The sequence below is a fragment of the Vollenhovia emeryi genome, unplaced genomic scaffold, assembly GCF_000949405.1.
Source record: "Vollenhovia emeryi isolate VEMERY1.0 unplaced genomic scaffold, V.emery_V1.0 DF939207.1, whole genome shotgun sequence".
NCBI lineage: Eukaryota > Metazoa > Arthropoda > Insecta > Hymenoptera > Formicidae > Vollenhovia > Vollenhovia emeryi.
Window position 1 is genome coordinate 15,979 of NW_011967159.1, and position 27,921 is coordinate 43,899.

At 42.7% G+C, this 27,921-nt stretch overlaps 3 protein-coding genes across 6 annotated transcripts in view; 1 reads left to right on the forward strand and 2 right to left on the reverse strand.

Moving 5' to 3' along the window:
- Positions 1-1,163, reverse strand: part of LOC105561468 (DIS3-like exonuclease 2) — a 6,685-nt gene extending 5,522 nt beyond the window's left edge. Inside the window, 1 exon segment of the mRNA XM_012011473.1 lies at positions 34-1,163. Within this exon segment, the coding sequence (XP_011866863.1) occupies positions 34-830 (797 nt within the window). The 5' untranslated portion in view covers positions 831-1,163.
- Positions 1,164-1,206: 43 nt separating this feature from the next.
- On the forward strand, positions 1,207-4,621 carry LOC105561375 (vacuolar protein sorting-associated protein 52 homolog). Of its 2 annotated transcripts, XM_012011299.1 has the most exons (10): positions 1,207-1,284; positions 1,386-1,647; positions 1,874-2,049; positions 2,129-2,513; positions 2,581-2,763; positions 2,848-2,973; positions 3,066-3,250; positions 3,342-3,426; positions 3,520-3,723; positions 3,808-4,621. In XM_012011299.1, exons 2-10 carry the CDS (start codon positions 1,417-1,419, stop codon positions 4,231-4,233), a joined length of 2,001 nt encoding a protein of 666 aa, XP_011866689.1. In that variant the 5' UTR covers positions 1,207-1,284; positions 1,386-1,416; the 3' UTR covers positions 4,234-4,621. The 2 variants fall into 2 exon arrangements, with proteins under 2 accessions (XP_011866689.1, XP_011866688.1); XM_012011298.1 differs by having other exon boundaries at positions 1,278-1,647.
- On the reverse strand, positions 4,452-27,908 carry LOC105561374 (integrator complex subunit 3 homolog). Of its 3 annotated transcripts, none has more exons than XM_012011295.1 (9): positions 27,858-27,905; positions 25,874-26,468; positions 9,318-11,017; positions 8,778-9,226; positions 6,691-6,806; positions 6,375-6,512; positions 5,531-5,732; positions 5,161-5,385; positions 4,452-5,029 (listed from the first exon to the last, which is right to left on the reverse strand). In XM_012011295.1, the coding sequence occupies exons 2-9, from the start codon at positions 25,991-25,993 to the stop codon at positions 4,941-4,943; spliced, it is 3,039 nt and encodes a 1,012-aa protein (XP_011866685.1). In that variant the 5' UTR covers positions 25,994-26,468; positions 27,858-27,905; the 3' UTR covers positions 4,452-4,940. The 3 variants fall into 3 exon arrangements, with proteins under 3 accessions (XP_011866685.1, XP_011866686.1, XP_011866687.1); XM_012011296.1 differs by having other exon boundaries at positions 25,874-26,106; positions 27,858-27,883; XM_012011297.1 differs by having other exon boundaries at positions 5,001-5,068; positions 5,115-5,385; positions 27,858-27,908.
- Between the last annotated feature and the right edge of the window lie 13 nt (positions 27,909-27,921).

The following is a 27,921-nucleotide window of genomic DNA, read 5'->3' on the forward strand; positions in this document are numbered from 1 at the left end:
GATTTTTCCCGCCGCGATCTCGTTGCATTTCACGTTGCTCCTTTCGGACTGGAGACTGAAAGAAACCTGAGACGTGCTTGCAAGCTGCGCAGGACGGTCCGTATCGTCTGGCACAGGTCTGAGGAACTCAACGTGGCTTGTCCCTCGATTTTTCCCACCGCAATCTCACTGCATTTGCTCCTTTCAGACTGAAGACTCGAGGAAACCTGAGACGTGCTTGCAAGCTGCGCAGGACAGTCCGTATCATCTGGCACAGCGTCTGAGGAACTCAATGCGGCTTGTCCCTCGATTTTTCCCACCGCAATCTCACTGCATTTGCTCCTTTCAGACTGAAGACTCGAGGAAACCTGAGACGTGCTTGCAAGCTGCGCAGGACGGTCCGTATCATCTGGCACAGCGTCTGAGGAACTCAACGCGGCTTGTCCCTCGATTTTTTCCACCGCAATCTCGCTGCATTTTGCGTTGCTCCTTTCAGACTGAAGACTCGAGGAAACCTGAGACGTGCTTGCAAGCTGCGCAGGACGGGTCGTATCGTCTGGCACAGCGTCTGAGGAACTCAACGTGACTTGTCCCTCGATTTTACCCGCCGCGATCTTGTTGCATTTCATGTTCTTCCTTTTGGTCTGGAGACTCGAGGAGATCCTGAGACTATTCACGTGCTGCACGTTGAGCTCCGTCAATTTGTCATAACGAGCGATAAACTCATCGCCTGTCAAGGATTCAATCATTCTCGGCGTGCAGCGGCTTTGTTCCTTTCTACACGTGACACCGTGACGAGGTCTATCGAAGTTGCTCCTCACGGACCCGTTAATTCTTGGGCACCTGGGCATGGTCGCAACTGAGGTGACACGCACCGCGGCGATGACGCGAGGATCGCAGTCGTACTTAACGCGGAACACAACCAGAAAGGAAAGATACCAGATTACAAAAGAGTAGATCACAGATAAGGCTTGTACTTTCTATGTATGTGTTAAGAGTTAAAAATGAGCTCTCGCAAGTCGACTGGAAATCCCCGGCTCCATCGAAAATTTCGCGAACGTCATGCGTTGCCTGTTGCCGCAGCAGGTCACATTGAAGGTGGAGCGAAAAAAAGGGTAAACACACGGTCCGTTAGATCGGCGAGGACATGCGGCGAGGACGTGAATTTTGGTTAGGCCGAAAGAAGCCGAGATGAGGGAATCGTCGTGCGCACGTGGATCACGTGGGTCACGTGGCTCATCCTCGCGGACAGGCGCGCTGGCGGTCCGAGGTCCGAGCGTGTGTTGACGACAGCTGCGCTTCGAGGTTAGGTGCGTCACGACGCGAAGCGACCGAGGCAGCTCTCCCTCGAGGAGGCGATCGCCATTCGACTAGTCCGTAATTGCATCGAATTGCCGTTCGTTTAGCCGCGTTGCGATTGTATGGAAGGACTCGAGAATGGCCGAGATAGACATCTTCGACAGCAACGAGGAGCAACTGCCGCAGGATCTCGGCGACGATGTCGTTCAGGAGGTCCTGAAGACTGGCACCGACCTGCGCCAGTACTCCAGGCAGATCGAGAAGGAGCTTAAGGAGGTCGAGAATAAGTCGATCCAGGATTACATCAAGGAGAGCGAGAACATAGCCGAGCTGCACAACCAGATTGCCGCCTGCGACAATATCCTGGAGGTTAGGACCCGCTGTTGACGCCCCGCTTGACAACGCCGACGTTATTCACGTCCATCTCTAATGTGGCTTAACTTTTGGTTTAATTTACTATTTATCTGTCTCTAGTTGTAAGAAGTGGTAAAGAAATAGATGTATCGTTTGCATAGAATGTTTTAATAACTTTGCAAAGTGACACCGCGGATTGAACAAAGGGAAGCACTCGCTTTAGTATCGTTACCTTTTACAGAAAATGGAGTCAATGCTGATGAACTTCCAGACAGTTTTGGGAAGTATCAGCTCCGAGATAGTTTACCTGCAACGCAAGTCTGTCGCCATGAGTCAGCAGCTGTCCAACAGACAAATAATACGAGGCCCGCTCAGTCAATTTATTGAGGACATGACAGTGTCCGAGGCACTGATCGCGTAAGAGATCATTTATCAACGCTTTGCGAAAGAATGTTGGAGAGACGAGCTCGTTAAACGCGCGTTACTTTTCTTGCAGTGGTATTATGGACTGTCCAGTGACGGAGAAGGAATTTTTGATTCACCTACAAACTCTCAATCATAAGATCATCTTCGTGAAGGAGCAAAGTTTCAAGGAGGCCAAGTCTTGTTTAGACGTGAAGGATATATTGGAGAGGTTGAAGGTGAAGGCAATGGCCAAGATTAGGACGTACTTGCTCGAGCAGATTTATAAATTTAGGAAGCCGATGGCAAACTTCCAAGTGCCGCAGAACAATATGCTAAAGTACAAATTCTTCTTCGAGTTTATCTTGACAAACGAGAGAAATGTTGCCGAGGAGATCTGTGGAGAATACATCGATACTATGAGCAAGATACAATATTCATACTTCAAGACTTATTCGTCGAGACTAATGAAATTGCAGGTAAAGACGCGACAAATAGATATTATTTAAATGAGTTGGCATATTAAGTTGCAATTCTTTTCGCAAGTTCGAAGAGAGAACGTCGAAGGATGATTTAATGGGGGTTGAAGACACGGCGAGCAGAAGTCTTTTTCATAAGACAACGCTGAGGCACAAAGGTACCGTCTTTTCTATAGATACGAGAGGTCAGGTTTTAACTTCTCAATTGGAAGCGCCTATAATTGTCCCACATACTGCCTATAAAACACGGGTGAGTACCAAAGATACATATATGACTGTAATTTACGTACCCTTGCGAGAACATGCTTTTCAAATTAATATTGTAATCTTACAGTATCATTACGAAGCCCTATTCAGAAGTGAACAATATGCCTTGGCCGATAATGCTTGCAGAGAATATCTGTTCCTGACGGAGTTTTTCCAGGTCCGTAATGCACAGGCATTAGACATTTTCAATCAGGTAAGCGAGTAGTAGTTAATAATTGATTTGATATATTTATGTAAGTATACATCAAATAGCAAATGCACCAAAATATCTTTTCCTTTCGACAGGTCATGGGAAAAACGTTAAATCTTATGATAAAGAATTTGCAGTCGTTTGTTGAGGATTGTTACGATACGATTGCTCTGTTTCTCTGCCTACATTTAGTGAAGCATTATCAGTTAATATGTCATAAAAGAACTGTACCAGCGTTGGATAAATACTGGGAGACTTTAACAGCCACAATTTGGCCTAGGTACTTAACCGTGCTTAAAAAAATTATCGCGATAACATTCATCTCGGTATTTAGCATCGTCACAATTTGCAAAATTATATCTGCTTTTTAGATTTGCGTGGGTGTTTCAATTAAACATAAACAGTGTAAAAGACTGTGATCCATCAAAATTCCACAAAGAAACTGGTCCACATTATGTAAGTGTCTGCAATTGTTCATAGAGACTGACGTTTGATTACCATATAATATTGCAATACTATTAATCTCTTACGCGGTCATCAATTGTTTAGATTACTCGAAGATATGCGGAGTTTAGCGCAGCAATTGTAAGCGTAGTCGAGGGATTTCCCTGCGAAGACACGATCCAGTTATTAGCAGAAATGAGAGAAACTGTACAGTGCTTCCTGCTAAGAATGGCATCTATTTTTCCGACTCGGACGCAGCAATTAGTATTTCTTATCAACAATTATGATCTGGTACTCAGGGTATTAATGGTAAGTGGATTTTATTTGACATGGGAAAATCTATCGAAGTTCATGTATTAAGAACGAACTAAGAAACTATATTTGTGATTGCAGGAAAGAACACGAGAAACCTCGAAGGAAGCGGAGAGCTTCCGGGAGCTGTTAAGTGCACGTTCATCCGAATTTATCGAAGAGGTCTTGAGCCCGCATTTCGGTAGTATAATTCAGTTGGTAAAGGAATCGGAGGCGCTAATCGAGAAGGGCCAAGCGGACGATTTGAAACGGCAGGAGGGCAAAGCGTTGGTCCTAGTGCAATCCTTTACGAACAATTGGAAACGAGCGTTAGAAGAGATAAATCGGGAGGTGTTACAGTCGTTTCCCAGTCTGCTGCTCGGCAGCACGCTAGTGCAAGGCGCAATGACGCAGTTGGTGCAATATTACAATCGCCTCCACAAGATTCTGCCGCCAAACGCGCGCACGCAACTTACGAACATCCATCACATAATGGTAGAAATTAAGAAGTACAAGACAAATTATTAGATAACTTTCTGAAGAAGTTGTTTAGTTAAATTCAAATAGCCGTCGTCGTTAATTTGCTGTAAAAGAATTATTTCTAGTATTTGTACATAAAACCAGCTGTTACAGCAATTTTTAAAATTCTAGTGATTACGATTATTAAATAAGTGTAAGTTTTATTTTACTTAGCACTGTTCAGGAGAATGTTGGGGCTCCTTCTTGTAAATATAATCTCAGAGATATACGTTCTGTACATTTATTTATAAAAAGATATGAGTTATGAGCTAAGCATGGTATTGCGTTACCATTCTATACAATAGCGATTAATATTCCATACTCTTGTGCGCCTGACACGAGTACACGAATCTCTGATGTTATTTATCTTATATAAATTAATATGTATACACATGTACGTTAAAAATGGTCTCGTTACTTTTTCCTCCGATTTCGCGACCTATGGCATGTCAATTTTTCGACGACTACACCCAATCGCGATGCGGCGAGCGTTTAATACTAATCGCTTTGATACAATTCGATTTAATTGCCACTCGGATCTCACCGCACTCGCGCAAGCAATTTACATTCACTTGATATATCGAGCTCGTCAACTTTTCGAGAAATTATAGATACAATTGCGTTTAATTGTGACGAATTATCATACGATTATCACCTGCATGATTGCAACCCGTGCATTTTAATCGTCAATTTGCTTTCATTACTGAACTGTCGTTTTATAGAACACCGTCGATAGCATGCAACACACCGTTCGTTGCTGGCACATTGTGCGTCACGACGTGTGCCTCGTTTATTCGTACTCGTCCTGAAACAACAATGTATGCTAAATCATCCGAGAGATTATCTATTTCTCGATTTATCTTTTTAATGCGATGCATCATGAAGATTATCTATTGAAATACGACGTCTTGCTGTTATATTATTTGAATTGCTCACCTCCGTTTTTGTGGATGTGAACCGGTGATTGTGGACGAAGAGTGTCCTTTTGAATGTAATATCTCATGCCGGCCGTATAAAGGGTCGTGGGAATCACGTGCCGCGAGATTATCGCCTTCGCCGCATCCGGCCCGTCCTCATCGGTCCAAATTGGGGCGCCGTTCTTCGTGGACGCATCGGTGAAAGCGGAATCGGTCGGTGCGAAGATGGTGAACGTCTTCGGTCCTAGAAAGGCAGCTTTCGTTACTGAACGGCGAGGATTCAGGATGATCCGTCGAATTTGCAAGTCAGGCGTACCCAGGAAAGGCGCGTGTGGCACAAACCGATTCCTTTTAAACTATTATAATTTTTGCACGGATTTCCAATTTACCTGTGAGCGTGTCCTCCAAGCCCGATGCGTGCAGCATTCTGAGGAACGTGTTGAACCTCCTCTCACGATCGGCTTGCAGGGTTTGCACTAAATCTCCGACTGGAAGCGGGAACATGACCCTGTCGACGGCGTGGGCGATACCCTGAGGGATCTCGATGTCGCGTTTGTTGGGCGCGACACGCGCCCCGTTTATCGTCGTCACCTATTTGCAAACAATGCGAAATTACAAGTGAAAAGAAACGACCGCATTGGAATCGTCTTCGTTGGATCTGTTCCGAATGTCTGATGTATATTAAATGGGCGCATCCCAGAGAACATTATGACGTCTTGAAGTGGTCTAACAGAGAAATTAAAATTGGAGAAATGAGATACTAAGACAAGGAGAAATTACGAATTTCAAAGACTTATGGAATTATTAGAAAAACATGCCTGTACGTATTTTTAAGATATGTTTTTTGATAACATTTTTATAAAAGATGTCCGAGATGTCTTTAAGACACGCACGTTATTGTCTGAGATCGAAAGATCGTGAGAAGCTGATGACGGAGCCGTCGCATTTCACGCATGTTCATCGAGTGAATGGAAGATTTCTAATATATTCGCAAAGGTCAATAAACTGGATCACGCATGAACACACATGAATCGATCACATAATAAAAATAATATCGCATTGATTCCGCAAGCTATTAATAATTTACAGGTAAACGATTTTTTTCTGTCAAACGGAACGAAAGACTCAACAACTTAAAAAAAATTTTTTTATTTTACTTAGAATGAAGAATAACAAGAAGGTGAGAGAAGGGGTCTCATCAGAATTGGAGAAAATTCTAAAATATAAAATTACCTTCACATCGTTCCACTCGTGGTCCTGCATCGCGTACTCGTTCACCCGCAATTGCGTTCCCGCGAGACTGACGCCGGTCATCTCGTCCTGCAGGGAATCGATCCTGAAGGCTCCTGGTATGACGTGGTGAAGAAGAAGCTGTCGCAAAGAATTCTCAGTATATATTTCCAGACGCTAACTACGTGGAGAACACTTAGCGTTTAATTGACTCGAGAAGAGTGGCGAGTCAGCTTGATTACGATTAGCTAACTGGTGTCAGTGAAAACCACCGTTAGGTAGATACGTTATTAATGATGCCTTTGGCACCGATACGTACCCCACTTAGGAGCCTCGGATTGTCACGGAACTTCTGCTCAGCTTTCTCTGGCCCTCCCAGCTGCACCATTAACGTCCTGAAGGCTTTGTCCGTAGGGACGAATATGGTGTACGGACCTGAAGTATGATATCACAAAACAATGCAGGGAAGTGTCTCAAAACTACCGAGCAGTGTAATTGTTACAGAGATCTTTGCTCCAATTTGGGATTGGGGTCTTTCCTCGGACCAGTCAATTGTCCAAACACGTTGAATTTAATTAACGATCGAGGAAACGAGACATTTTCAACAGACTAAACTTCAGAAGAGAGAATAGGTGACAAAATCGTATTCCTCGCTTAACTAGACTTTGCTTTAAATAGAGACTCGATTCAATTGTTCAAATACGACGATTAGAGATTAGAAAGAAACCTTTCACATCGTCTCATTAATTTGCATTATTCTTATGACGCATTGATCGAACGTCAAGAGATAACACTATCGTTGTATACATTTCATGCAGCTTTTGCGATTGGCATCCATAATTGCACTTCATATTCGCTAGACATTCCCTTCTATTACGAGCGTAGCGCACGCCTAGGTATATGAGTACATCTATAATCCTCGTCGAAGGAAAACATACATATATCGCAGGAGAACGTGACGAAGTTGCACAATGTTCCGACTGATGATTGCATTTCTCGATCGGCAGAAACGGAACTGTTACCGGGGCGGGGAATCCATTATAGGAAATATCGCTGTTCGCACGCGAGAAAAAAAACCACGCGGCGGTTTATTTTCTTTCTAACGAGCGTGCGAACGCGGTCGAATAAAATCAGCCGACACGTGAAAAGAGCGTTTTCCTCGCGATGGGACTCTCTTCTTGGAATTGACGAGGATGCGACGGATATCAAGTCAAGGCACTGCATTTATCAATTATCGAGCGAGAAATTGTTTCGTAGCCGAGGGAGCGCGTGAAAGGATCGACGTGCGCCACGTTAAATGCGCTGCAAAGAGAATCCAGTTCAACTTGAACTGGATTCTTCAGAAATAAAATGAAAAAGTTACACTATCGCTTAGGGAGCTGCTGTTACGTAACGTAATCTAGCGCACTTTCATGCGTTTAGTTTACGAGGTACGCTCGTTTCTCGATCTCCCGCTCGATGAAAGAGGGCACGGATAAAGGGCCGACGAGCTAGACAATGGGCTAAGCGAGTCGACACGCCGATAATTATAACGACTAATGAAATCGCGTGTCTTCTTCGTGAGAGCCCGCGTAATGAGGTACGCGTACCCGCCTTTGTTCTCGTAGACGACGGAGAGGTGTCTGCGTGTCGAAACGGGCAACGAGTCGTGAGAACGATTTTTCCGACGAACGTTGCACGACTGAGGCGAAACGCGAGGTACAAATGCTGGTGGATTGTGCAAAGAGGCACGGGTCCGCCTCGCCACCGAAGGGGATCATTTGTACACCCGTTTGGTCTTCAAGAACATTGACGTAAGTTGTCCCGCCTTGCGATACCATTCGACAAGACTGCGGCGGTCTTTGTTGCGCAGAAAATTCCATTCGTTTTGTAATGCCCTTCATAAAGCTCGCCGCATCGTCGCTTATCACTGGTTTATAATTTTTCGCTACCTTTGTTTTATAAGCCATGCTTTTTAACTCTTTCGATTACGTTAATATCAATCAGATCTGAATATATTGCTAAATCGCGAGCTAAATCGTTAATGCCAGGACGATCGTGAATTTCTTGCTTTGTAAAATCATGAAGATTCAAACAATAGAGTTAAATAACGTTTTTTGTTTGAAGTATTTACGTTAAATTTTTGTTAATTTTGTACAGAGCCGGGACTAGAGTGTGGCGAACGAGACACTTGCCTTCTTTAGACACCAAAATGTCTAGTCCCGGTTCTGATTTTGTATATAAATTATATTCTGTTAATATTTGATAATGCAAATTATGAGAAAATTTGAAAATGACTAGAATTCTTATTTTTGTTCACAAAATAGGAAATTATTTAAAATCTACTTCTATTCCCGTAGTACTAGAATCATTATTAAATACCGTTAATTAATTTTACTAAACCATCCAGCTTGGCATTCAACTCACCGGTTTCGTTCAACACATTATCAAGTCCCGACTGCCTCAGGTACTTCGCCATACCGAAGAGGCCCTCTTTTCTCAACAACGTGGCCAGATGTTCCTGCGAAACTTCAGCCTCCTCCGTCGAGGTCGACGAAGTTTCCGCGGGAGATGAATGCTTGGAGAAATAGACGTAAGAGTTTGGCGTATGTTGCGAGTAGGTCGCCGGAGTCGTCGCCGTCGTCACGATCTCGTTCACCGGCGCCATCGTCGGGATGAACTGGCTCCTGGTGGACGAGTACTTGGTGGTCACCCGTGGAATGTGATCCGACAGGGTTGTCTTCGTCGGGCTAGTATTCAGGGCGTTGTACACGTGGCCCGTGACGCTGGACGCCGAGGTCACGTATTTGTCGGTGGTGGGCACTGAGTTGGGCGACACCGTGACGTAGGGGATGTATTCCGTCGTCGCCGACTTGCTGAAAAGATTTTACGTCGCCGTTCAAAATCGTAGACTACATTCAAAAAAATATTCAGATGGAGAATGGATTATGTGAATGCGATAATCACCTTTCGCTGTATCTGGTCGAGGAAGATCTGACGGTGGTGGGTCTGAAGGTCGACGCCGTCGTGCTGACGGAGTGAAGAGATGATAACGGCGTCCTGGACGTGCCAGTGGACACTATCAGATTCGGATCGAGGCTGGACTCGAGGTGTTCCAGCGTGGAGGACGGCGTGGTCGGTCCGAGCGAGCTGGGCGGCAGCTTCAGCTCGCCCTTTTTGATCTTCTCGACGATGGACTCGACGTCGGTGCCGCTCTCCTTGTCGTTGGCATTACCCTTGACACCCTGCACCTTGTAACTGCCGTCCGCCTGTTCCTCCAACAAGACAAACGTGACCTTCTTCGCCGGTAGATTCTGGATTATCGGTGTCTTGCCGATCTCCTCGAGTCTGCCGTCGCTCTTCTGTCGGATGACTTCGAAATCGGCACCCGGTGGCAGTACGCCGCCCTTCGTCAGCTCCTCGAAGAGCGCCTTCGGAGGCTTGATGGTCGTCGAGGACGGCACAGCCAAGGTCTGGATAGAACTTCCGCTCGATGCAATGGAAGATAAACCGTTCGGCGCGTGGATAACCTGAATCTTCTTGCCGTTCGGTAATATCAGGTCCCTGGTAGTGACATTCCTGGCCTCATCGTCATCGCCGGACTGAGCGAGAGCGAGTTTGAGTTGCCTCAGCAACAGTTCCCGCTCGGACTGTTGAGAACTCCTGTTTCTGCTGCCGGAATTCTGCCTCGTCGTGCTGGGTTTATCGGTCTGATAGATCACCTTGATCTGCGGCTTCGGTTTACCTGGCTGCAATAATTGACCCTCTTGATCCTGGATCAGGCTAAGCAGGTTCTCCGGTATATCCGTCTCCTGATGAGTATTAGATGTAATCAGACGTCTGGCTGGCGGAGGTGGCTGCGTGGTAGTGGTGGTGGTGGTCGTCGTCGTAGTCGTGCTCGCCGCTGTCGTTGTATATTTCTTCTGGTGGTTAGCAATTGCTTTGAGAAAGAGGTCCGCTTCCGATGGCGTGATACGTCGCGCCGTCGGCGAGGATAGCAGCAACGGTGCGGAAGTGGTGCTAACGGCGATCGGGGTCGATGTCGCGGTCGGCGGAAGTGGCGTAGTGGAAGTGAGCTTCTGGAGTTGCTGATGTCGCAGCAATTCCTGCTGCCTGCGCACCTCTTGTTGCTCGTACAGCAGCTGCTGCCGTTGCTTCTGGAGCAGTTCCAGCTCGCGCTGCTTCTCGAGATATTCCTGTAGCTGTATCGTCTGCTGATCGCTGAACAGCGGTTGCGACAAGTCTTGTTGAAGATTCTGGAAGTTATTCTGGTTGTACTGATTGTATTGCTGTTGCTGGTATTGCTGCTGCGGCTGCTGCTGCTGTTGGAATTGCGACGCTTGCACGCCGCTGTTCACGAAGTTCGAAGTACCGAGTTGTTGGGCGATCTTCTGCTGTTGCTGCTGCAGAAGCTGCTGCACCTGTTGTTGCTGCTGCTGCAACTGTTGCAACTGTTGCTTCGCTCGATCAACTTTGTACTTGGCCAGGGAGGAGTACGGCGTGCCGGATTGTGCCTGCTCGAACGAGGGAAAAGACGTTACCCGCGGATTCTTGAAGTCTTGAGTGGGACGTTGCCGGTACCGTTGCTGGTGTTGCTGCACATCACTCAGTATATGGGCTTGCTGGGAAACCGAGAGACGAGGTCGCGGATCGTTCACGATGCGGCCCTAGAACCAGATATTTACACGATATTGCCCATGTTTCTTTTTTCAGGAAGCAGCAGAATGTTAAAACTTGTCAAAGTCACAAATGGTCTATTTAATGCCAATTATTGTCCACGTTTTTATTCATATTTTTTTCTACTAAAACGATTTAAACGCCGTGAAGTTTTCTTGCGCGTTAAAATACATTCCTGCGGTTATTGCTCTTTATTTACTCGATGGCGCAATACCTTATGCAAGATTAAATTTTTGCGCACGTTCTAGACATCATAAGCGCGTTAATACAAGATTATATAATACTATGATTTCCAGTGGCATTTATCAGTAGCAAAACGAGTTTACGGCATGCCTCTGAAGTTCAGTTAGGACAGTCATTGATCTCTTCTAATAATTTTTTGGTGACGTAACAAGAAATTTATACGGGTGTTCTATATGATGCGATAAAGAGACATTAATTTTTCGTAAATGAACACAATTTTCAGTAAACTTAAAAATATATGGTACTGTCAAAGGCGTAGAAGTATAAATTTGATTATAACGGTAGCGAATGCAATCAATCTTTCGTATATTACAGAGAACGTATGACGAAGACTATGATAGTATGAACTCGTTGGTTTCGTTCGACAGCTTTCATAAATTACTCTGATTAATTACTTTGCGAGGTACGTTTTGTATTTCCACTCGGCGTAGGATATTTCATTGGCTAACGTGCTGCATGACAGCACGGTAAAAGATGATAAAAGCGAAAGCAAATCGAATCTACGCAATTGACGGCAATTCGGTGTATGTCACAAGCTTTATAAATTATCGCAGATTTATACTCCGGGGCGCTTTAGAAACCAAGTGGAAAATCGATGTGAAGATTACTCTCGCGATTTAGCAAAGGTTACTGGACGTGTATTCACTCTCGCGAAAATTCAATTTGAATCAATAGAGCAACATATATTTTACAACATATATTATTTTATTTTTTAGATGAATGATCTTTTCGATAATATTTCTTCAGCCTCTCGTTTCTCTTCGTTTATTTAGTACAGCACAAAGAATGCATTAAGAAATTTATATTAATATTTTGTGATTAATTATATTATAATTATATAGTAGCATTTACATGAGGCACGATAGACGCAGTTTGAGACGGACCTTCAGTAGAACCTAGATGAATTATCGTATCATTTATATAATTCTACAAAATTCACAATGTTAGTTAGCTCCCAAATTCTAACAACAAACGATTTAGGAGGCACTTTCGAAGAGTTTTGAGTCAACAGCTTTTTACGATCGCAACTTGTGCCATACTATTAAATTTAAAAAGATCTAGATCACACTGTTCCCCCGCAAATTCCTACTTATTGATTCGATTATCACAGCTTTTATTGTTGCCGATATACTGCGCACAGCACGCTCTCAAATTCATTGTTGTTGGCTGTATCGCGCGAGAAAGACGCGAATAATTAAGCCGGCCGTAATTAAGAGGGGCATTGTTCGATCTTCCTTTCTCCTGAGTGCCTTCTGCCGTCGTCGGCCCGTTGTGAGACACAGGTCTTCTCGTCCTCTCGTAGAAAGTACGACCTACTGCAGTTTCCATTTCGCACACACATAACGACTTACATATCTTGTTCGAGTGGATCGACGTGTGTACTGGTTCTTTATATAACGGCACAGCCCTGCGGCTAATATCCGCGTTTTGCATGATTACGCGTCTTCTCGTGTGCGGTTCGCAGCTGTCGCATTTTTACAAGACACTCACGATATTATTATTCAGCGGGGAAACCGCTGACATTCTTTTCTTTCTACAACTTTACAGTATCTGAATGTCATACTTCCTATATCTTACGGTGGAACTGTCGCTCAACGTCTCGGGAAAGCAGAGCGCGTTTCTAAGAAAACTTTATTGTTACATGTAGATGAGATCGGGGCTGACTTAAGATAACATAGTTTAAACAGCGAAAAGTGAGATGATGCAAATGACTCGGTCGCGATGAATTTCAATGCAAAGTCAACAATGTTCCGCTTCGCGTTCCAGGTCAATTGCACGTATTCGATTTCATTGACATTGACATTAACGTCGAGAGATCTCTCTGACAAACGTTTGCACGTTACGTTGCAGTTCTTCTCATCGATATTAAGTCATAATTATCTGCATACCATTGTTTTTATTAAATAAATAAAACGTACATTATTTAAACAATTTTTCTCGTTCTTATCAGAAGCGACGATAAGATACTAATCCGAGATCTCTGTGCAAAAGTTTAGAACACTTGCAAATTTAACTTAGATTATTATATTAATGAGTAAAATTCCCAAAAAATAATTCGCGTTTACATTCTTGATCAATCGTGCCTGGTATGCTAAATAGGTAGATTTGGTTGGATTGACAAGTGCAAGGTTACCGATACTGGTTTTTCAATATCACAGTCGTACTAGTTTACCGTCACGCAGCGTGACGAAATAATTTCGCATAGACGCACGCAAGGGGCGGTCTCTAGAGTTATCCGCATTTCGTGAGTTACATGTCTTTCTCATATCATCGACCGTAGTTCTCAATCTTTCCGCGGAATCGGTCGCGAACCGATCGAATCAAAAGCAATTAAGAATTGGCGTGTCGTTCTCTCTCGCGGCTGTGACACTTGGCTAAGTGTCACAAACTGCGATGTGGCGATTACGCGTCTGCCTCGAACTTTCTATTTTAGCACGTGCTAGCTGGAAATAGTAGATCCCGGTTTTGTAAGCGGTACTTAAAAAGTAGCAACCTTCGAGAGTGCCCGATCACTAAGCGATCCGATTAAGTTGCACAGATTCCTACGCGTAATTACCAGTTTCCGTAACAACGTTGCATGCAGCATGACGCGTGCGGCAATATCCCGGGGCGCGCGTAAATCAGATCAAAACCGGATGTCGAAGTGTCGTGAAAGGGTTGTACGTAAATGATCCGCCCGCGTTCCGCAAGAAAATGCGCGTGCTCCAAACCGCGCGGCGACGAAAAAGGCCTTTTAATGTCTTTTCTGGAATTGGATTTCTGTCGTAGAGCCGCGAAAATGAGCTATCTGGCAATTTGCACGATTGCCTCGAGAAATGGTCTGCTTCTGTCAGAGGATAATTGAGGCCTAGAAAGTGACGGGGTTCAGAGAAACTTTGGAGCGCTGCAGCAAGAATGACGGAGCGGTCCTGTTCGACGATTCGTCACGCGGATTCGGATTTTGCGGAAATTCGGTTCGGATCAAACCGAAAATCGTGTCAGGTTTGCAATTCGAGTAAGATGTATAAAGCCTTAATGTGAAAGAAAGTCTTGATGTAAATGGCAAAGACAAACAGATTTTCTAGACAGTTATATTCATAAAAAGATTTATTGCGGAAACAAACTTGGGAAAACAAATGTTGACAACATAGATTTGCTGTCTGTTGTATAAAAGTACTTTTAAGGATTTCATTTCCTTCCTTCACGTTAAGTCTTCGAATGTGAAGCGACGTTTCTTTAACTCCTACGTGCATTTCAAAGATGCTCGAAAACAAGTCGTTTGCCAAAGAGTCTTTCGCTAAGGGGACCGAATGCAATCGCCGTAATGGCTCGCAGCCCACAGTTAATCATTCTGTTACACACACATACGAGTGCTATTAGCAAATATATATATATAAAAAAATATGAAGTGGGGCAGTCTGGCACGTGAATAAATGGCTCTCGATGTGCTCCACCCACGCGGATAAATGTTAGAGAGCACGAATCGCTTGCGAACGGGTCTCGATAGGCACGAGATAATCGTTATCACGTGTCGTTTATCGAAAAATATCATCGCTGGAATTATAACAATTTCCGCGTCTGACCAGAGACGGAGACCAGCGCGGCTCGTGAAAGACAATCCTCTCACTTTTGTGCTATAAGGCGACCGCAATTCGCGACCGGTCGCCGCTATCCGGCTGTCAAAAGTTCTCCAGTAAACAGAGAGGACAATCAAGAAATTTGTATCAAATATAGACCTTAGAATGAGTACGAGCATTTGAAGATTAGCCATGAAATTTTCTTACAGCTCTTTCCAGCTTCTCAATCTTAAACACCCTCTTTAAATTATACACGAAAAAAATGCTGTTGAATGAAAAAGTACAGTTGCTTGAATGTGGATGTCACGGGCTACCACAAACATAAATAATTCACTCAATTGTATATTTGCTATGGATTTTAATTTTAAGCATTGAACTAAATATCCAAATTATTAAGACAACTATCTGATGTTTTAACATCAGTATTAATGAATGAAAAACCTTTCAACCATTTTATCTCAATCACACTGACATTGTTGATGCAACATTTTTTTATATCAAAGATTCAATTATTCAATTTAACAAAACATTGCGGTTTCTCAATTAGACGAAACATTGCAGCTGTCGCTCATTTGCAATTACTGAAACATCCTTCGTCGCAAATTAGAAAAATCTCTTTACGTCAAACATAAAATTACTCCTAGCCTTGCCATTAAACCTGCTCACTTTTCTACAATGCGTAATCCGCAGAAGAAATTTACTGTAGCGGGGGAAACGGAATAACTCATTAAAAACATATAACACCACTGCATCCTCTTACTTGCTGTCGAGGCGATTATCGTTTCTCCTGGCGGTCCAAAGATCAAGGAAAAGATCGAGGGCGTTTATAATGCCCAGAAGGAGCAAGAAACCGCACTTGGGATAAACGTTCTCCCCCTTTTTTTTTCTCTTCCGTCTGTGGGAAACTCGCGGCCACTGGACCGCGCTTGGCTTTTACGATGATCGTGCGCCGCTTAATTGCGCCAGTAGATACGGATTGTGCATAGCCAGACGCAGCGTGAGATCATACGTGTGTGTTTCTAACTCGATACGCCGTATCTCTTGATGCGGATTTATGTACCTGCTGTTATTCGTTAAATCAAGTCTTTATCGAGCACTAAGACATATGTAACTCGCAAGTTAAAAATTACGAGTAAAATTAAAACTTCGTAAGTTGAGAAACCAAGATAAATTGAAATCAAATTACGTAAAGAATTATTTGACGGCAGTACATGATTAACCAATGTAGGAAATCGCTAGACGACGCTTGACTGGCAGATTTCTTTAATTAGAATTTGCCAGCCAAGCGTCGTCTAGCAATTTTCTACATTCGTCAAATCAAATTAATTCATTATCGTTGGAATGGAACTTTATGTTAAATCTTGAAATGTTTGTTGCTTTGTCGTTTATCGTTGCCTGGCCTCTTCATCTTCATTTACAGCCTGTGTCCACGATGCAAGAACTTGGATCATGTTCTAGCATCGTGGACAAAGGCCTTTAGAATTCTATAACTGTTTGCATGTCACGTTTTCAATCTTGATTTTTGACAGGGAATATCACCGTAGCATAACATTAGTCGAGAGTAAAATTCTGTTCTGTAAAATTGTCGAAGCGTGCTCGTACAGAAATTTATCGAAAATCAGGACGCTGTAAGTAGATAATGTTAGCAATCTTCTTACTGCACTACTCTTATTTTATACTCGTGATTGCATAATTTGTTGGCATGCACGATCAAACGTGTGCATTCACTAACTGACACGCGGTGCCGCATACTTGGCTTGTGCAACGAGTGTTCCTTCACTTTTCGAGCCGAAAGACAGGAATGTTTCCCCATAAGGAGGATCATTTTGGCCATCACGTTAATAACAGACTATATTTCGTAATATCCTCAATAGATAAAACTATACACATCATGTGAATTGAAACAATGAATTTAGCGTTTACACCGAACTACTTATATACACCATTATATACATTATTACATTATGCACGTCGCCACCAAAGTTTCCTTTTATCGCTGACTTGCAGATTAATGGAGTGAGAATAGTTGCCGGAAATTGATGTACTTTCCGATTGCTAGAGTAACGCAATGTGGCGCACCAATAAAGGACCGTATTTACTTTATAATAACCGCAACATAAACTTTCAGAATGGCATTTATCCAATAAACTACATCACCTTATCCAGTTAAGGATCAATAGTACTTTCATATCCTGCCCCGGAAGGCGCTGCTATTGAGCTAAGTGTTAGCTTTCCGCACGAAGCAAATCCAATTCCGCAGTAACATTCCTACTTTCATTTAAATGTTTCACACGTCCTTTGTGAATACCCCACCGAGCAAAGGTGTATTGAATCGTATATTGTCAGGCTATACTTGGGGAACCAACGATCGCTTCAACAATAGAGATTAAATCAGATAGTCAGTCTTTATCGAGATAAGCGTGTAAAAATGCTTAGAGTGCATTTGAAATCTCCGTTTGCGCGCTTTTCATCAAAATTTCGAAATATTTTAACACGCACTCGCAGCTTGAATCTTTAATACGTCCTTTAATGAAACATACTCGAAGTACGTATCGTTCTTATGGCTTTGTCGACAAAATGAGAAATAACTCGTTTTCTATTTAATATATTTTCACGCGATCAAAGAAGCGCGGAGCTTCTCGCATCGAGGCTAGTGCGCTCGGACTCTGATTATTCCGTATAACATAGCACGCGTGTACTAGCTACGCTTACACTTGGCGCGAGACACTACCGTGTCTCGTGATATAGGCATGACGTTAAGCAGTTTCTACTGATTCCACCGGGCCGAGTCGGTAGATGAAAATTTCTCTCGTAACAACGAGCGGCGTGTCCTCTTGCCGAGGAGGTTCGTCGAGAGAAATTTCACCCCGGGGTCATTCGGAATTCACACTTTCCGTTTCACCGCTATTACCCGATGCCTGAAACCACCTGCCAACACGGGGCAGTTTTGCGCGGCAGGGAACGACGAATCGGAAGCGATTTCCCAAGCGGTATCGCGCGCACGAACGAAGAGGAAAGGAGAAGCGGGCGATCGAAACCAGAAATGCTCCAGAAAATTTTGCACGCGAGGAGCCCACGCTTTCGAGGCTCGGCGGACTTCCTGCGACTCTTTTATTACCGCCGGTTCATTAAATATGATTAAATGCACCTGCGATACATTTCCTATGTAATTAATAAGTTCTATACGGTCAGCCTGCTGAACTATCGCTGTTATATAGTGAGTTATATCATTGGAAGAACGAGACTTATTGTGCATTTTTCAGATGAGAAAAATTCGGTTAAATGTATAGTTTCGCTCTTAACACTTTTCTCGACATAAATAACGTTCCTAGGTTCTCCTATCTGAATAGTATTTTGCGAAATAAAAATAACGTTTACGTGGAATCAAAAAGATATATTAATTAGCACAGCAGTGTCTAATTGACAACAATCTTATGAATGCAATAACAGTATCGATGAAGCGAGTTATATTTTCTTAAAGAACACGACGGGTTTGTTTCATTAATAAGGTTATTTCTAAGTAAACTACTTAGCTAATATTGTTAATACAATATCATTTTTTACTGTGTAAAGCTTCGCTTGTCAAATAAAGAGATATCGCATAAAACACGACACGAAAATTTGTGACCGTACATTTAATTTAATATATCAAATGAATTCAGCCGTGCCATTAAGTATATCGACAATGTCTGTCGTCGAAACAGGTTTTTTTTCCCTTGGCGCAAGTTACTTGCCAAGCGGCAAACGGGTTGACAAAGTAGTAAAAGTGGGTGAGGAGAGAAAAAGACGATAAAGAAAAAAGGTTTAACCTTCGCCTCGCGTTTCCACCGAGGAGAAATTGATTAATGGGACAATCGAGACGACACATTCAGGAAGTCCGAAACATTCCAGTTTCGCTTCTTATTCAAATTTCGAGAAAGCTCAGCGAAAATCATAACTTGCTCGCGAAAAGAAAACTTCTCTCCGAATCGAACATTCTCGCAATCATCTTCGTCAATTTCCAATCAACTCGAGCAGGAAGATGGGAGAAAGTGCGACCAAGAGCGTAATAGGAAAAAAGGGCGCACGTTGTTTCAAGGCAGCCGCGAGAAAGGGTGCGACGCCAGCTGAGACTCTCTTACCGAACACTCATTTATCGCGTCTCTTATCGTGTAAAATTGATCGATAAACACTTTCCGATACAGATACTGCGTTCTTACGCGGCGTGTTACCCGTCACGCTCTCTTCGATCGCTCGTAATTTGTCTTAAGCAGCGTTTGATCGTCTGTTCCTGTTATTAACGCTTGACCAATTATAGCGATCGCGCGACTTCGCCGTGCCGTTACACCGTGTCCGGAAAGTGAAACGATGCGGTAACAACGTCAATGGTTCCCCTTCGTCTGCTCCTCTCGCGAGTATCGACACGAGCGAGATTCCTCGACGAGAGGCCCGCGAGGTGGGAAAGGCAAGAAGTTAATTGCACACCCGACGCAAAAATGTTGGTTTACGATAGGCAAACGTTTTTCGCCGCCGCGTCTCTCTCGTAAACTCCGTGATGAGCTGTTGCGATAAATTTAATAACAACCGCGAGATGGATTTCTCGGCGTCGATGCATAGACGCGCGTTCAAGCCCTCCTTTTACAAAAGGAAACTCAAACACTCGATAATTCCGATTGTAAATCGTAATAGATACCTGCGAGAGCGTATATCGTCCACACGCGCTACCATAAACGATTGTTTCGTTGCGGCAATTTAGTTCTGAAGGACTAACCGCGTGGACGTTTGCGCAAGATCGCGGAGATGGGCTCGCGTGCAAGATCCGTCCGGTGCGACGTGTCGAAATCACGGTGGACTGTTCTCGGCGGGATATTTCGTTAAACAGCGTTTGCGTAAAATGAAACGGATCGCACGTTGGCCAATTGGCCTCCGGGATAATTTGCCCGTATCGTTACGATTACAATCCGCGAGATAACGTTACGCGAATAATCGGTTTCGGCGAAGGAGCCCGCGGGGCGAGCGAGACACGTGTCTGTGTGTTCGCGGCTAATTATCTACAATTATAGACGCGATTACACGATTGCACCACTTAATCGAGACGAGAGCAGAATTGCGGTTGTACACGATTGCACCGATTACGAGATCACACCGAGATCTAATTGTTTCGCTAATCGGGATAATGCTTTCAGAATTTGCGGCATTATCGCGCGTGTTTTACGAATGGGGAAAAAAAACACTTGGCGCAAAACGCACATAAATCTTCTCAAACTTTCTTCTCGAAACAATCTGCCATCTCATTTAATTAGACGTCTTTCCTACGCCGGGTGTTATAGCTTCACTTTTACCGCGGCAGCACCAAGCAAAGTAGACAGCAAGCGAGAAATGACGAAAAAATACTTTCGCAGAAATTATTCAGCGATGGACCAGTTGATTAAAAGCTGGCGACACTCTTCCGTTGCCTTCTAAGGCTGCATCATAAAACTAGATTGCACGAATATTCATTTCAATGAACATTTTATTGCTAACAATACAAACGGGATTTCTTTTCATTCTGAATTTTTTAATCTTTTCGAAATAAAACTCTTGAATATAGATTCGATTTCCATCGAAGACCTTGCATCTGTTTAACGCAATGGAGAACCGCGAGATTTTTTCATTGCTCGAGAGATCCAAGTTTCTTTATTAAATAGAAATTTGTCGCGTCGCAAAATATTAGTCTCTCGCATTTTACAAAATTTTACCAACTTAGAACTTGCGTTGCGTCCGGAAGAGATCGCGGGACGTAAAGCCTATGCTGAATATTGACTAAAAAAAATTTTATCATTAGATTCTAGATAAATTTCTATGTTGAGTAATGCTAATTTTACTTCTGCTATCTGATTAAATTAAATGCGCCCACGCGATTTCATTTATCACATATAAACATCTTGACATAATCTTTTATACTTTACAATCTCGTCATTGTTTGGTTACATCAGTATAATTTTCGTTAATGGCCTTTCATAATATTCAATGCTTAGATGTTTCTCTCCTAACGTATAACGTATAGACCTACGGAATGAAAGGCCGACCTTTCTTCCGCATTTATGTTATCGAGATCTTCATCGCGCGATCTGGACAATAGCTTAATTGGACAACAATAGCGCAGCGCGATTTACTTGATATAATCGATGATTATTCCACGATGCGCGTCCACGTGTCGTGTATAATTAATTTCATTAGAATGAATAATAGGCTTTCACAACAAGATACTCGCTGATACCAATTTCCTTCCGATACACGCTTCACAGTCCGTTCCACTCTGCGCAGAACATTCACGAGATTCCCGATTAATACCGGCATTGCGTAATTTCCTCGCCCGAGAAATTAATTGCACCCGTTCACCTGTCCCGTTATCTCTCCTACAAAATAACCAAATTTTGCCCGGGTCGTCGCACCGTGTCCGCTCCCGCTACGTTATTTTCAGAGATAGATTTCTGGAGAAAGTGAGAGAGCACGCGTAGCATCCTTCACCTTCACCCATTGTCCTGTATGTATATTCGCCTCGATCTCACCTCGTGTCGCTAGGTAAGATTCACACCGCGAAGATCCGATATTTCCTCATCGCGGCGATCCATTTGCAGGTAAGTTTCGCGACCCGTGTGAAGGCGAGGTTTATTAATATTATAAATTAAATATCCCAAAAAAGGAACTAAAGAATTCACATCGATTGGATAATTCCGGAGGTAGTAGAAACCGATGGCGATTTCCCTGAATTGTATATAAAATGTTTCTTAAGTAGATATAGTGTACACTATTTTCACTTGTATGGTATCTCGGCAGTATTTTAATAAACGTGCGCCTCTCTCGCGGTGTTTTGTATTTTAATAAGGAAAAATTTTTTTTTATTGTCTGTATTTAATCTAGATACGCTCTAAATAAACTATATTCCTTATCGGGAGAAAGAAATATGGGATAAGAGGGGCACCGCAGCCGCCAGCACCGTTTCAACGAACGAACGACGGAGGAAAATCGCTTTTGCAGGCGTACCAGGTCACATGTCGGCGATTTGAAGACGATTTCTAACGCGTGCCAGAAAATCATTACAACACGGCGGTGTGTATGCCCGCATTTGTGCCTGTAATTACGCGCGCGTAAAATTGCGCCCCTTAATTTTGCTCAATATTTATCTCGCGGAACGGCCCGGTGTGATGTTGCGTGAATTGCTCCACGTTCACGCGAAAGATTACGAGCAAATCGAAGTGGAACGGTGAAAACCGTATGCCTCTTATGTAAATTGCGGAAAAGCCGCGAGGAACGTTAACGCTCATTACTGATTACTGTTAACTGATCACGGAATATAATGCTGATGGCGACATGTTCTACTGCGATTATATAAAAGAGATGATCTCCGTGCGTATTGTTTTACAATATGTTTCTTCGTAAAAATACAAGACTGTTTTGTACCTAATATACGAATAATACATATAATAAAATAGATTACTTTATACATTTAATTATTACAATTTTCTTTTAATATTTTTCGGTAGTAGGAATATTTTATAGAACAAATATATAGTATTATAAAATAAATTATGCTATTTTATAATATAATATATATTTTTTATTTATTATAGTGGGTTTCATTATTTCAGTATTAATAATGAAAAACCGACTGTAAAGTGTGAACGCTAATGCAAACGTTACGCGAGATTATCCTTATACTAATCAAACAAAACACGCCGTGCTGTACTGAATATCAAGTGTGTGTATCTAATCAGTTAGAGATATATCTTCTTCGATAAAGATGAATGCTCCCTCGTTGTTCGCGTATTAGAAAGTTCCTGCCTACATGCGACGTGTGTACGCTTGTGCGTACCTCGTTGAAGAAGCTTCCGGAAGAGGAGACGCTTCAACCGGAAGCTACTTCAATTGGATGTCCCTCGTATTTCTTCTTACGCGCGCGCACGAGATACTTTTCATACCGTACATGGAAACCTGAACGTTTTCTCGGTGGCCTGAGACTGAGTGAAAGGTCCCGCGATCGGACACGTTCCACACCGTTTGGATCCACGCGTATCCATTCCCGATGTATCCTCAATTAACGACAATTACTTTTCAAGAGAACGCTTTTCTCTTAGAACAAATAAAGAGAGAGATTCACACAGCTTTATTTATCATTCATTAGTATATAAAAGCCAATTTTACAGAGAGATTAGATCGTTTATATACACCGAGATACCTAAGAGAATTGTTGACACGCTAAGATCTTTCTGTACAATAGCTTTTGCATGTTTATCATTAATTTGACAATTGTCACCTAAGAGGATTCGTATTTGTCCAAGATATTTTTAAATCCTGCTGCGCTTTACACTGATGAATTTTTCATCAGCACGGGACTCTCGATTCACGCAGGGAATCGATTTCAGAGAGAAACCTAGCAATTAGAATGAGACGGTGCTCAGAAGGCTACGCGGGATGGATATCATGGTCCAGATGTAAAACACGTAGAGCGGAAGCGTGGAAGAAGAAACGAGAGAGAGAGAGAGAAGGCAAAGAGAGAGAGGGGGGGGGGGTCAAGAGTCATCCTGTTAGTGGGTGAGCACTCGTGCGGTTCTACTTTCGTGCGGACTCTGTTGTTTTACGATCTCGCGCTTCTAGAGTTCTATCGTCGTAACCAATGAACGGATCGATCTGAGAGAAAGATAGAGGAATATTCAAATTGACACACGAACAGTTATCTTTCTCTTTTTGTGAAAGCATATATCAAACGGAAGTAGGTTAAAGTAAAACATTACGATGTAGAAAAGTCGCCGACAATATTTTAACCATCGAAAGCATTCGGCTATCGAATTGCCAAATCTTACAAAATTGCTTATCGTATGTTAATTAATTTTTTCTCACGTAGCTGACGCCATTGAATTTTGCGTGCGTTTATATCTCGTAAAATCTCATGAAATCTCGTGAAAACTGTATTTCCTATATTTTATATATTTATTGATATACAGTGCCAATTGGGAAAAGAACTTTGAGCGAGAGTATTTTTCTAAAAGTGCCAATATTTCAAACTTAATTTAATTTATATAATCGTATAATCTTATATAAAACTGGTTTATCAAACATATTTATTTGTACTAAAATATCTAGAACATTTTATAGTTATTAAGTTGATAGGGATGGAAAATGATTTTTCCACCTTACTTTTGCTTTAAAGTATTGTAGAAAGGAGGCACATGATATCGTGTTACCCTAAATTAAAGTAAAAGTTGTATTTGCAACTGTAAAGAACGTCTGTGGAAAAAGGAAGCCCGTGATAGTGTCGAATTTGCTTATCTAGAAACTGGTACTGCATAAAGTGCTTTACTTAAACTGATAGATGGTATCGCTTTCTAGGCAATACTCGCTTCCTGCGCCTTCTGTTTGAATAGAAAACATTGGGAAGAACATTCGATGAACAGGTGAGCGTGAGACGCGAATATAGATTCCACGTTCGTCTTTATGAAAGAAGACGAATGGGGGGCGTAATTAACGTAAAGCGCGATTCTTTTTTTCTTCTTCTTTGCGCACCTTACTGTCTCGCCGGCGGAAATTTCACTACGATCGTTGAAGCAGATAGCCGAAGGATTCACGATGCAACGGGCGCACTGGCAACGGCCTGATTACGTCAGGCGTACAGCAATTTCATTAAATCTGCATACTCGTCCGCGCTCGAGTAATCTACGTGCCCGGGGCAATACATTAAATCGAGTCCCTGGAGAAATTTCGAAACGAATCCAATCAAACGCTAGAAGATTCATTGCGGAAACGCGAGCGAGATTGATGACGGGCCTCTGGAATCGTCAAAACACGAAGCCTCAACTTGAGCGAAAAATACTTTTCAATCACTATTCAATTGGCCACTCATTCTTTTCCTAATCAAGTGAAAAGTCAGATGTATTGATGGCAAAGTTAAGTATCGTGTCACTGATTAATGTAACGCGCTCAAATGTAATTATATTTCTAAAGATTAGTTTATTCTATTGTTAAAAATTAAATAAGTACTCATCTTTATATTTTACAGTTACATTTGTGACTATGAATTATTTTTTTAATAATTATGTATTATTACAATTAATATCTTTTAATAACACATTTATCTGTTCGATTGTTTATAGTGATCAGACATTCTCGCGCAGGCAAACGTCCCTTTAGCAGGAGTAAAGTCGACTTCTCACGAGAGTGCAAGTTTTATGACTTTTCCACGGACGAAATTTTCATGGTAATAAAATGTGAGAATAATGAAGCAATTACTTTCACCACAGCGTTCTGCGGTTTGTACAATTCATTTGGACGTAAGTGCCGTTTCAGCGATAATTCCAAATGCATTCTGATTTTTTTTCGCGCTTATACGATTTTATCAGTATAGATTGCTGCTTTTAAAACGAGAGTGGAAATCGCTGATCTTATCGCCGACTGACTTTTGGGTCGAGATACGCGAATTAATGTACTATGAAGCCGCGAGTTGGCCCCATTCTCGAGAACGTTATTAAGTTACCTCGCGACTGACTAAAATGCAAAGAACTCCACTTTTACTTTGCCCATAAACATTTTCCTGTTATTTCCGTCAGTCCATGAGTTGACGGAAATTTATGCAAAAATTCGCGATTATGGATTAATGGCATCACATCGATTGGAACGATGAAGCGGAACTGAATCGCGATTAAACTGGAAAATCGGACTTGCCGAACGCCGCTTTTCGTCAAATGTTAATCCAAAATGCCTCGAATCTCGCGCGCCGTTACACTTCCATTACGCAAATATTTTGCCGGCCGATCGAAGAAAGTTTTTTGACGCGAGAGAGAAAGTCGCGCGATGGAGTTAATTAAGGAAAATGAAAGTAATTCTGACGAAAATTGTCGTGTCGCTCGATAGTCCTTCACTTTTCCGACTAAATAAAACGAGCTAATTAGAGAATAAAGTAAATCATCAAGTGGAGAAACTTTGGTCGGATTATTTGCTTTGTGTTCGGATCATGTGCGATATCAGATGCATCTTCGCGATTCCGATTCAACAATTAAACGTACGAGACAGACATTAGCCTCTATCACTCACCTGTTGAAGATGAGACAAATCGGCGCCATTCAAAATTGCAGGATCGGCCTCAGCCGCCACGAGGACGTCTCCCCGCAGTATCAACGCGGTCCACAGAAAACACACGAATCTCTGCCTCATCACGGAGGATAAATTCTGTTCCTGGCGCTAATTCGACGTCTACACTACGACGACGCACCCGCTTGTATTCTTCTTTCGAATTTCACCACCGGTACATCGGCGAACCCTCTCGCCTGTATTAATTTACAATTGTTCTCTCGGCCGTCCCAGTCGATGAACCTTGTAAATAAAGATGAATCCGCCTTCCCCTTAATATGATCTCACTCGTGAGATCAGACGCGAGGTCCCCCTATTGTTTTGACGTTTGTTCTTAGTCTGTTCGATCTTATCGGTCGTGGTGTTCTCGCTTAATCACGCGGGAGAAGACGCTTCTCGCGCCCAGAGGATACCAGGCATTGATTTCAGCGCGACGTGTTCCTTCCTTCCTTCCTTTCGGTGTTCAGGAAGAGACGAGATCAGGAAGAGGCTGAGCTGACGCCAGCTACAAGTTGCGGGGCCTTAACGAGCTCGCACGTCGACGGGGACGAGTTCGGGACTGTTGGAGATCGGAAAACGTCCGAGAGTTTTACTTCTCGGCGACGCGGGAAGAGTTCTCGCGGTCTCCAAGTGGGAGACAGTCACCAGGCTGGTGAACGTCAACAAAGAAGGAGTCCACTTCTTTTCTCGATATTTTCTTGCAACGAGACAGGGTGAAAGACCGTGTTGCCGACAGTATCCACGTTATTATCAATTGAAATTGAGATGCCTTTTAAAATATAAAAACTGGTTCCCATAGGTACTGCTTTATTAAGTTCCAATAAAACTTGTTTGATTGCTGCGACTAATTGAAGGTACAAGCTTCAAGCCATTAATTAGAAATAAACTTAAAATTCAAGAACAATTTTTTTCCCAGCCACGTTAATTTTATAGTGGAGCGGGTAGAAAGTAGCGCTGCAAAGCTGAAATTTAGCAAGTCTCACAATTGGCAGCCACGATTTTTCAGTAACTTCTTTAGTGTCTTTCGACACGAATATTGTTTCATATCAGAATATAAAATAATTAGAAATTTCTTACAACTGATAAGGCAGTTGTATATTGCAGTATAAGAAATTTTAAGTAAACTTTCGAACGATCTCTCTTTTTCTCTCCCTTTCGGAGAACATTTGTAAGAAGCGTTTCTTTTTAAGCGAGACCATTACGACGTTCTCGATCGAGGAGACATAAAGAAACCCCTTTCGTTCCTCTTCCTTATCACGAACGAAAGATCGGAATGTTACACGAGCAATTCCATCCATCCGTTAGCTATTACTTAACGGCGATCGATATCGAGATCGAGCGGACGCTTGAACGGACATCGGTCCATTATGTTTCCGTCCCGGCGTTCGGCGTTCCGGAGAGCGAGCAAATGCGCGACGTACCATTTTACAGTTGCCTTTTTCATACGCCGCTTCCGATAATTCATACCGCTGTTTTATTCGCAGCTCAGCGACGCGCGCTCGCGGAAATGCCGCTCGTTAAGCCTTCTTACGTTATGCAATTGTTAATGAAATTATTACGTAAATCAACGTGCAAATCGTATCTAACGTTTCCTACTTAGTACGCTTAATAATTTCCTACTTAATACACTTACTACGTGTTTTTTGTTGTAAATTTATTTCACGAAACTTTGGAGCTTTGAAGACCAGCGAAATACGCTATCGTGATAAATTAACGTAAGATGAATACTGATAACGTTCACTGGATATACGGAGGACCTTACGAAAGTCCTGTCATTACAAGCAGAAAAAAAAGTAGATCTTATAATCGTAGCACGGTGGCGTGTGAAGCAACCGAAGCTCGTGCTCGAGAGCAATGGGAAGAAATGAGTTCGTGCAACGACTGCGATGACTAATGACGTATGTAATGCAACAACGTTATTAGGGAATCAAGATCATGCGGTACATACTTGTTCGATCGATGCCGATGTTTCGTCATGACCCAGTACTTTCTGATCGGGCAGCGAAAACACT